The sequence below is a fragment of the Scylla paramamosain genome, chromosome 15 (assembly GCF_035594125.1).
Source record: "Scylla paramamosain isolate STU-SP2022 chromosome 15, ASM3559412v1, whole genome shotgun sequence".
In the NCBI taxonomy this organism is placed as follows: domain Eukaryota; kingdom Metazoa; phylum Arthropoda; class Malacostraca; order Decapoda; family Portunidae; genus Scylla; species Scylla paramamosain.
In genome coordinates, this window is record NC_087165.1 from 3,602,048 (window position 1) to 3,613,511 (window position 11,464).

Sequence of the window (11,464 nt, forward strand, 5' to 3'; positions counted from 1 at the left end):
CAGGGTAAGCCTGTATGGCTCTCACTATAAGAAGCTTTCTTGCATCCCTGGGTACCAAGCTGGCATACTCGTATGCATGTCCACCCAGTGATGTAGAGTAGGTGTTCTTACATCCTTTTCAATCTTATGTATCCCATGGTCTTTCAGTATTAGTCACGTACCCATTATCCAGAATGCAATCAAAATATAACATATGCATCCAGGAATTCATCAGTAAATAGTAACAAATGTGTCCATGAATTTATCAGTGTGTAATGATGCTGCTCATATATTTATCAGCATATAAAAATGTATTATTAAATATGCTCATGAATTTGTCAGTACTGTAAATAATGACAGTCTGTGAATTCATGGGTCAACCCTTAAGGATTGCAATAGACTTGTCACATACCCCTGGTTTTGGTACACGTACCACAGGTTGAAAATCCCTAGTGTTAAGTGTGACTCGTGGATGGGAGGCTCACGATCTGGCGATAGCATAAATGTACAACCTCCCTTCTACAGGTGGACAAAGGAGGGGCACCACTCTGCATGCAGGGAACTACTGGAGAGGATCTCATTGCTCCCAGTGAGATCCAAAGTGCAGCATTCTGATTGGTGTCAAGCTTAAAGAGGGTAGAGTGGCTGTTCAACTCATAAATGCTGCTGCCGTACAGCTAATGGAAAGGCACTAGTGCCAAGGAACTTGCTCTGATCTGCCTTCTAGAGCCTGCCCTCTCAAAAATAATTTTTAGCTTTCACATTTGAAACTTGGGTTTGCATTTAAAAGGAGTATAAAAGATCATTATTCATTATTCAATTCAAAAGTCTTTCTCTTTACAAATAGTTCCCTGAGCTTCTAAATAACCCAGCAGCAGTTGCAATGACGGTAGTATAGCACTGAAGGTCCCTGAATGATGATGATTTGTCTGAGGCATACATAAATAAAAATCAGTATAAGTCTCTTCCTTTTTTTATTTTATTCCAGTGTCCTGGCCTTAGTTTACTTTCTGTGCAAGCCTGCGGTCGCGTTCTTCTGCAATGGAGAGTTTGATGCCCTTTCCACGGGGGAGGGACACATAGGCTTTGTTTCCCTTGCCAATGACAAACACATTATTCAACCTGAAATCACAAGATAGATATGAAATAAATAAATGGAAGGATAAAATAACCTATTATATCAGATCAATATCCATAAACATAAGGTGTGGTCAAGACAAAAAGCCTAGACACACATACTCAAACACTCCCTAGTTCAAGGAGAGTTCATATGAACATAAGGCCATTTTCACATGATGCAATGGGTGACCACCACTAGTTACCTCCCATCGTTTGCAATATAATCTTTCAAATGAGGCCACTGCAGTAGCGCGGGCAGGTAACTGCTGCCGAAAGTGGCGCATGGCAACTTATTGCTTGCAGTTACTTGACCCTTTCACACTGAGGTTAACCAGTGATCATGTGTAAAAGGGTTTTTAATGTTCATGGACAATGAATGAATGCTTCAACATCTAAAATGAAAATGCCCCTGGTGGCTATTGGTGGGAAAAAGATTATAAGTAGTCCCTTATATTTACAATCATTACTCAAGAAACCAAATGGGGATTTTTCGGAATTAATCTGCCAGATGTTGTTGCTACTGCATACCCCCTAGTAACATCAGCTAAAATATTGTTTGAGTTGCCTATTTTTAATTAAAATTCTTATTTCCATAGAGTAAGTTGTTCTACGTAATTTGGAGATTTAAGTGGCACAGACATGTCTTCATTTTTACTGTCATCTGCATTAATATGCTTCCAATCAATGGTGTATTTTTTTTAGAAAGGAGAGAGAGAGAGAGAGAGAGAGAGAGAGAGAGAGAGAGAGAGAGAGAGAGAGAGAGAGAGAGAGAGAGAGAGAGAGAGAGAGAGAGAGAGAGAGAGAGAGAGAGAGAGAGAGAGAGAGAGAGAGAGAGAGAGAGAGAGAGAGAGAGAGAGAGAGAGAGAGAGAGAGAGAGAATTGAAGAATGTTGGTGCATCTAATCAAAAGAAACATGATGTACAAATCATGGCCAACAGCCCAACACGCAGGCAGCACAAGGCAAGGGTTTGTTTATGTTAAGGAAAACTGATTGTACCACACACTGCCTCTCCATAATTTTACACCATCTTCGTCCATCCATCCTTTTCGTGAAAATGTACAAAATCACCTGGCAGGAATTTTATTTTAGGTTTAGCTTTGTACTTGAAGATAAAGAAGGCACTTTATTGACTGTACTGGTACATCACCGTCTCAGTTGTCTGGTGCTCACTGACCTAAACTTCACCACAGATGGTTTGGTAGTTAAGAGTGTCATCTTTTACTACCATTATCCACTAAAACCATTAAATTCAAACCAAAATTTTGGGGTAGTCTTATATGAAAGCCATTTTATGTCAAAATATAACGTATATGAGTTTGGTAAATTAGGGACAAAAATGCTTCATGAACAAAGGAAATTCAATGATACAAGAATGAGACTATAACAGTCAGGGCGAATTTAAAACATGTGGTTAACTGCAACTTCTGCTGACATATGTGGGCTATATGATGATGTAACATCATTCAGATTTGCAGAGACAAATTAGTGAGCACTCAAGAGAAACCACACACCCTTCCCCTGTCCACTCCCTACCTTGTATAATTTCTATCCATCATTCTTAACTTGAAATCTGCTCGTACTTAACTAAAACAGGTTCACAATCCAGGGATACAGTATTGTGCTTTCTGTACCCGACTGATTGCTGCCATATTCATATCTGTTACTGCTGGACTATAGAAATGTATTCGTTAGTAATTCCTTAGTTGCACTTCTTATTGCAGTTTTACTTGAAAGAAAAGAAAAAAAATCTTTCAGGTCATGGAATCCAACACTTTCCCTTCATTAATTATGTTTCATTACTGTATGAGCAAGTACTATGGAAAAGATTAGCTTGTATTGTCAAGATCTGCCTGTATTCACACATGCATCCACTGTCACATGCAAAATGCTAAAAAAATAAATAAATTTTATTTCAGCCTTCAAGCTTGGCCTAATGGCCATTTTGTAGGCAGAATTCATCTCAGATTGGCAACAAATTCCTGGAAGGTTGGGTATGGCAAGCCAAAATAATTGAAAACCAGCAGCTTTCAAGTCTTCATATGTGAGCAAAAGCCATCCTGCAACAATTTACTGTTGTTTACAGAATAGTTCATCCTTGGTTGACAACAGCAAGCACTCCTAAGTCTTGAATACACTGAGGCAGTACTAAGACAAATGTTGGCCCTGACTCTTGAGATGTTTCAAACTTTAACTCCAATTTTCTTGCTTGAATTTATACTATTTACTATCCTCATACACTTCACACATTCACCATTTCCTTCTTTAACACCTTTTCAAACTCTTTTCTCATTATCTCAAATCTTTTCTCTGAATAACCAAACACCACCAGGTTCAAATTCTACTCAACATCATTAGCATTCACTTCATTTAATCATGACACTCGTAAACCTGAAATGTTTACAAGTTTTTCTAGTGTCCTCATCTACTTGTGTCTTATGACCTCACTATTGCAGTGCTTATTTGTACCAGTCCATCCAATCCACTCTCATTATATCCATAACATGAGGGTATTTTCAAATAGGCTGCACCATCTTTCATTTCATTACATAGCATATACATACCCCTACTACATGACTATGCTTCTTGGAAGTGAAAAGTATGACAAATATCAATGAGAATACCTGATTTTTCTAGAGAAAGATGAAAATAAAACTATAACTATTAGTAATCCTGAGTTTCAATAGATGGTTTAGGCAATAATTTTAACTTACACATACTAAACCATCAACAAATCTGTTATGCTCTTCATATGGAACTCAGACTATGTAATACCCTGGTCCACAGTTTAAGCAAAATTCTTTTAGGCTCCATCTGAGACTCCTTAGTGATAGTGACAGCTAAGAGGCACTTTTGAAGCCAAATAATATTCATCCTTATGTATAATTTTCAGCCAGTATCTATCAATGCACAAATACATAAGTATTTATGTATTTTATGTACCTGACAGGAAATGTTGCCTTGAGAGAGAGAGAGAGAGAGAGAGAGAGAGGAGAGAGAGAGAGAGAGAGAGAGAGAGAGAGAGAGAGAGAGAGAGAGAGAGAGAGAGAGAGAGAGAGAGAGAGAGAGAGAGAGAGAGAGAGAGAGAGAGAGAGAGAGAGAGAGAGAGAGAGAGAGAGAGAGAGAGAGAGAGAGAGAGAGAGAGAGAGAGAGATTTCATGGAGAAGAGTCCACTGTCAAAATGTGAAATTTTTTTCCATCTGTAATGCATCTTTTTGTCTAGCATGAATTTCCTTGGTGTGGGGAGAAAGAATATCGTAAAAGGTGGACTAAGGGGGACAGAGCAAGGAAGGTTCGGAACCAGTTCTCTGTATGATGTTCTACCCACAGAGGAAAACATTACATGTATGAATTCTGAATGTGTGGGTGCAGGTATAAAGATACGGTAAGAATGATTGTGGAACAAAAGTTGGACATGCTAGCACTGACTGATATGAAGTTGAAAGTGTAAATTGTGGTGGAGAGAGAATTTTTGAAATGGAGTAGATGAGTGGATATAAGAATGTATGGAATATGTAATATCAAGAAGGCAAGAGAAGCATGACTAAGATACTTTGGACACGTGATAAGGAGAGAAGAGGATGAACCAGTGAGGAAGGCAATGATGGTGGAGGTTAGGGTGAGGAGAATTGGGAGACAGAGAATAAGATGGGGAGACATAATAAGGAGTGATATGAACAAGCTGGGAGTGCAAGGTGATGCAATGGATAGAAACAGATGGAGAAGGATAACTTGAGCAGCTGACCCTGCAATACAGTGGGATTAAGGTCGTATGAAGAAGAAGGGACAAGACAAAGTGATTTCTAAGAGCGAGTTGAAGAAGAGGGAGAAGACCATAGAGAAGATTGTGAATGAGTGGAATGTAATGGAAGACTGGAAAGTGGGTATTGTGGAATAGTAGTAAGTGTAGTTGAGGGTTGTGCAGAGCAGGTGTGTGGGATGCAGGATTGGAGATGGTGTGAGGTCAATGTGGCTATGGAGGAAAGAAAGCATGCATATAGAATCTGGCTGCAAAAGAAGGATCAGGAGTCATACAGCAAATACAGAGAGAAGAGGGTAATGCAAAGATGAGGGCAGATGAGAGGTGAAGTACTAAGTTGACAGAAAATTTCCATGTAAACAAGAAAATGTCCCAGAAAAAAAAAAAGAAACATTGGGGAATGAAGAGACTATGGAGGTGAAGGGATGGTGCTGAGTGAGAAGAATGCATTCTGCAAAAAAAAAAAAAAAAAAAAAAAAAAAAAAAAAAAAAAAAAAGGGGGGGGGGGGGGCGGGGGGTTGAATATTTTAAAGGACTGTTATTCACAGATGAGGATGGAGCAGTGACTGCTGCAGTTGATGGCAGAAATAGTTCCTGCATTAAGACAGTAAAACAGTGTACAAATCAAGGGAGAAGAAATAGAAATCTGAGGGAAATGACAAATGGGAAAGCTCCATGTTTGGATGTATGTGCTGTAGTGTATGAAGCATGGTGGGAAGAGCATTATATTGTGGTTGGTAAAGTTACTAAGTGTGTGCTTTATTGCAGGCAAGGTGCTAGAAAGCTGAACAAATGCATGTATAGTTCCCTAATATAAAGAAAAAGGACATAGATGGGAATGCTCAAACTATAGAGGCATCAGTTTGCCAAGTGTAGTAGGAAAGGTGTATATTAAGGTGCTGATAAGATGAATCAGAGAAGGAACAGAAAATGCTGTCCTAGAAGAAGAGGGAAGTTTTAGAAAGGAAAGTAGTAGACCAGATTTTTATTTTAAGACAGTTACGTGAAAAATTCTGGGGGAAAGGGAAGGACCGGCAGGAAAGGACTATAGGATGTTCTGAAAGTATACAGAGTTGTAGGCTGGTTATTGGAAAGTGTGAAGAGTTTCTATGCAAATAGCAGTGCATGTATAAGAGTCGGTAATGGTGTGAGCTAGTTCTTCTCAAAGGAACTTTGTATCACAGTTGTGTAATGTCATCATGGTTGTTCTAGTATAAGGATAATGCAGTTAAGCTTCTTTTATCTTTAAAATAAATATAGGGATTTTAGGAAGAGACAGTTTGATCAGTGGGGAAGAAAGGGTATGGCCTTAGAGTCAGCTACTATTTGTTGATGATACAGCTCTAGTGGCCGACTTAGTGAGGAAGTTGAAAAAAAGACTGGTGGAGTTAGGGTGTTTGTAGGAGGAAAACTGAAAGTGAATGTTGGTAAGAGTAAATAAATGAAAAGCTTGAAAGATGGGTGGTGAAAGGATGTATGTAATATTAAGTGGAAAACAGCAAAAAATGGATTGATTCCAGTATTTGGATGGGAATGATGTATATGAAGGTTACAATATTTGGGAATGTTACATAAACATGGAGATGGATGAAGAAGTAAAAAGACTGTTCTAGGATCACTTGCAAGGGTTATGAAAGGAAGGATTGTGTCCATGGAGGGGAGAAGTTAAAGCATGGACTCATGGTCCATGGGCCAATTTGGTCCACAAGATGATGAGTGATTTTCAACTTGATAATTGTAAGTTGAGGAAACTATAAAACTACTAAGATGAAACATACCATTTACCTATTACTTACAGGACAGTAATTTATTTTGTATCAAAAATTGGTAGCAATAACACTCTTTTGTTGCTAATTTTAATAAATAAACATTTCAAACCTGTCTGAAGCCAACAACCATGCTAATGCTGGGTATCTGAACACATGACCTGCCTAAATGTTGGTTTTGGTTCTCACATGTACAGTCTGCTGACCTGTCTGCTACAAATATTGGACAGGGGGAGAAAGATGCAGAGGCATAAGCTACTGTCAAGTATATCAATTAATTACTCAATTACATTGCAAGTACTGTTGTCTGGGCAAGGGCAAGATTTCTCACTTTATGGCAGTGAGATGATTTGTATAAGTTGTGACTGGTGGTGATATGCAGTTTGATGCAGTTTTGTGTTTGGTGTGACAGGGTGTGATACAAGTTATGCACCTGAGTGTGACAGCTGGTGTGGTTAAAACCTTTGTAATGATTAGTGTTATGTTTATAATGAAAGACCAGTTTTACAAATGTCAGAAACCAAATAATATATTCTTGGTAAACCAGAATAATGCAGCAAACTGCCAGTATGTAATAACAAAATCACTGATGGTTCTCATAATTGGCCTTTGAAAATATCTGAGCTTGACACCCCTTTGTTAAGATTTGCAGTTTGTGTTCCTATAGTGGAACCAGACTAATTAGGTACTCAGGGTGTTGACGGTATCTTTCCATACTGTTGCCACAGTGACCTGACCTGAAAATGGCCAGCAGGGCATGGCCTGGAGGGTTCAATTGTCATGGGCATTGGGGTAGTAGTGCCACACAGCCTATACACAATGCCAAGTGTACTGGAAGATATGCAGTGTCATTGTTCCATCACCAAATCAAGACATTAAAAAAAAAGAAAAACATGGTCGTATATAACAACTTATAATTTTGGAATGATTAAGGCACAGGATGACAGAATGAGTGAAAGAGAGAGGTGTTCATATGGCTGTTGACTGTGAACGTGACATCAATGTAGGACAAGAACAGCCAACAGCCCAAGTACCAAGTTAATCTGGTTCCACTATAGACTCACCACTTATTTCATGAAAATCTATACATGTCCTTCTAAGGGAAATGAAAAAATTTGAAATGGTCCATTTTGCTAGCTTTGCACACACTTCCAGTCCTGCTCATACAAATACATTTTGTTGCACACACAGTTTTACACTTACCTGGTAGCAAAGGTATGGCCAACAGCATCCTTTACATGCACTATGTCAAAGCTTCCAGCATGACGTTCACGAGAGACAATGGTGCCAACTCTGCCCAAGTTACGGCCACCAGTGATCATGCACAGGTTGCCTGTGGAATTGCAGATGATTATCTACTATGTTGATGTACAGAATAATATAGGCTGATTTATGTTGTAGCCAAAATATTATCTCTACCTATTCTCATACTAGTTACCACACTTAAAAATGTTTATTAAGGAAGGTTGTACACGGACATACTTGTAAGGTGATAATACTTGTATCGAAAGGCTTCCAGTCTATAACATATGGCTAACAAGGGTAGGCCACAAGAAGCAGGGCTGGTCATCAGCTAAGGAAGGGTGACAGCCAACATAAGACTTACTGAGGTGAGGTCAAGTCAGGAAAGGGGTAGAATTACTGCTTTAGTCAACTTGTGCCTAAACAAACCAAAGTTGCAGTACAATGCAACATGCTTCTTACTGCTCTCAGCAGTTTCCCTCTTACTTTAGAACAATACATACTACTTGTAGTGATAAATATTCCTAAACTGTACTGCATAAATGGGTTTGGACACAGCGACGAGTGATTATTAGTCTGCCAGAGTATGATGATTCAACCTTCAATCCGTATGACTGTGAGTACCTAGAAGTTTGGGTTGGCAACTAAGTTCCATAAGGCCAGGTTTGTTAAGACACACCACTTAAATGATCATGTCAGTTTCAACAAGTTTATCTTTAATCTAGCTACTGTATTTACAAAACTATATCAACAAATTTATCTTTAATCTAGCTGCTGCATTTACAAAACTATTTCAACAAATTTGCCTTTAATCTTGCAACGAATTCCCTTGAGAACTATGTCCTGATATTATCAGATTATCATTATAAGGGTGTGGGGTCATTTAGGTTGTTAAAATGACTGCAAAAGTTGAAAAGTATAATTACTTCCTGGTCCACAAAACGACCAAATTGTGCAATCATTAATAACTGAACATAAGTTTGTCATCAATAGCCACTGTTAACATTTTGCAATCCCAAAGTTCCTCACAAAAAACTGGAAATTTTTGGTACAGTATCCTCTCAAGTTTTATGCTTGCTTTCTCACTAATTTCATGCTTGCTTTCTAACTAATTTCATGCTTGCTTTCTCACTAACATCTGAGCACAAGTTTGTCACCAAAAGCCATTGTTAACATTTTGCAATCCCAAGTTCCTCACTTACAGCATCAGATAAAAACTTGAAATTTTGGGTACAGTACCTTTTCAAGTTTCATTTTTTTTTTTTAAGACGTAGCACTAAATTCGAGGATTGCAAAGACTGAAAAATACTTATTTATTTTGGCCTAATGGCTAATAATTGTGTGTGTGTATGTCTTTTCTCCTCACATATGGTGTGGCACAACAGTGCAGCAATGGCGCATCCAGAAATATGCAAGTGTTTTGTCTTCTTATCTATTGTGACACAGTAGTGCTGCACTGCAACATCTAAAACTGTGTGAGTGCATGTTTTGTCCTCACATCTGTTGTGAAAGAGGTATGGCACCACTGCACCTATGCAGAACTGAGTTGAATGTGTGTGTATTGCCTTGCTGCATGGAATGTCAACATGCCTACACATCTGTTCTTCAATGTTAATGGTAAAATCATAGTAAACTTTGTGCAAGCCCAGTTACATTATATGGCTAGTCTTATTTCTATAAAATAGAATATTACATATAATAACAGTAACACAATAATATTACAATATGTAGCAATCCTGGGTAATGCTAGATGAGGAGAATGCCTCATTCAGCGACCAATGGAATACTGTTGCTCTTGGCCCCCTACTGTGTCAAACCACACATGGCAGAACAACACGTTGAAAAGCCATTATTTTCTCACATGAAATTAAAACAAAGAAGTGTTTAGTTAAACACAAATGGCTCTAACCTGAATCAAACTTTATGATGTCCTTCATCTTGCTCTTCTCAAGGTCATACAGGATGGAGTCATTGACCTTCACAAGGGGGTCTGGATAGCGGAGAGTTCTGCCATCAGAGGTCACAAGGAATGGCACTCCCTTGGGTCCAACAGACACCTTTTTCACCTTGCACAATTTGTACTGCAATCATAATGCATAAAAAAAAATATAGTAACAAAGCGATATATCAATAGTTGATTTAAAGAGTAAAGAGGTTAAGTCAATATTCATACACATGCATTTCATATCATTCCTCTTCCTGCACTAGAATTGCAGCAGTTAATGAGAGTAATCTGAAGATTTTAAATCTATCCTCAACAAGATTCTTAAACATCTGTCATTTCACAATCTTATATCTGATCACCAGTATGGGTTCTGTCATGGCTGCTCTACTAGTTTATCTTCTGGATTTCCTTACTGATTCTTCATTATCCTCTTTTAGGGATTTGGGTAAAACTTTTGCTGTTGCCCTAACCCCTAAACAACGATGATCATCTACTTAGGTGCGACCTGGCAGCTCGTTCACGGCAATGATAATTTATTAAGGCATGGTTTTTCATGCCTAGTTTTGAATTCAGACGTCTCATTTTCCTCTCAGATGTTCCGGAGATATGTGGCAACTAAATCACTGGAGAGACCAGTGATTTTCTCCCAGGATAGGTCTCAATTGTGAATTATGGAGCAATGGAGAAGGTGTCTGGCAACTCCTGTGTTGCACCAGGTGGAACGGGTGCTTTCTATGTGCTTTTCTGCCATAAATGCCACAGTACAGCAGCTATGATATCTGTGTATGTGTGTGTATCTCTCTCTCTCTCTCTCTCTCTCTCTCTCTCTCTCTCTCTCTCTCTCTCTCTCTCTCTCTCATAAGCGTTCTTGTGTGCTTCTTTCCTTCTCTTTTTCCTACACATCTTGTACCTTCATGCCTTTCTCTCAAGGATAAGTTGCACAGCTTTTGAAGTTTTGGTCGAGAATAAAGCTGCTTCATACCAAGAACTCTCCCCTGCCACACCTGATTGCCCCACACCTGTGCAAGACTAGTGATATTTGATATCCTCACAGGTTGCAGTGGTGCATCATTTCTCGTGCACTCAGAAATGCTCTCCATTTGCTTGTCATGCCCAATCATTTCACTATGCTCCAATGTCAATCCTTTATACTATCTATCATGGCCTACCTCAGAGGTTCACATCTCAAACTTGACCTCCATAATATAACCCTGAATATCTGCCAAGTGTCTTTCAGAAGTAGTCTCAAACATCAATTCCAATGTTCACTTTTAAAATATTCTGGTTCCCAACTGTTCTCCATCCCTTTAATAAACAAAAAATTTATCTTCCAAAACATCATCCCAGCACCAAGTCTAAGTTGGTCTCTTGTATGAAAATAATCTATGACACACAGGAATTTGCATTTAAGAGCCATGAACTCCTTCTGTATGGTTCTACCTGCTACTACTGTTTAAACACATCAAACTGTCTACAATAGGTCTCACTCTTCAATTTCACAACTCTATAAAAATTGCCTCTCCATCTTACTCTTCAACTTCAGTATCTTTCTACCTTTTTCTTCTCAACACTATTTCTGACTTTTTAAATCATACTATAGTAATGAGTTGGTACACAATTCTTCATTGGGCATTACCTTCTGATTTTTCCATATT

At 38.6% G+C, this 11,464-nt stretch overlaps 1 protein-coding gene across 1 annotated transcript in view; it reads right to left on the reverse strand.

Annotated features, from left to right (window-relative positions):
* Window positions 1–936: 936 nt before the first annotated feature.
* LOC135107281 (small ribosomal subunit protein eS4-like) overlaps window positions 937–11,464 on the reverse strand; it is a 25,555-nt gene continuing 15,027 nt past the window's right edge. The window contains exons 4-6 of the mRNA XM_064016952.1: window positions 9,774–9,945; window positions 7,826–7,955; window positions 937–1,101 (exon numbers count right to left, since the gene is read on the reverse strand). Coding sequence (XP_063873022.1) covers window positions 978–1,101; window positions 7,826–7,955; window positions 9,774–9,945 — 426 coding nt within the window. The 3' untranslated portion in view covers window positions 937–977. The remainder of the gene's footprint in view (window positions 1,102–7,825; window positions 7,956–9,773; window positions 9,946–11,464) is intronic.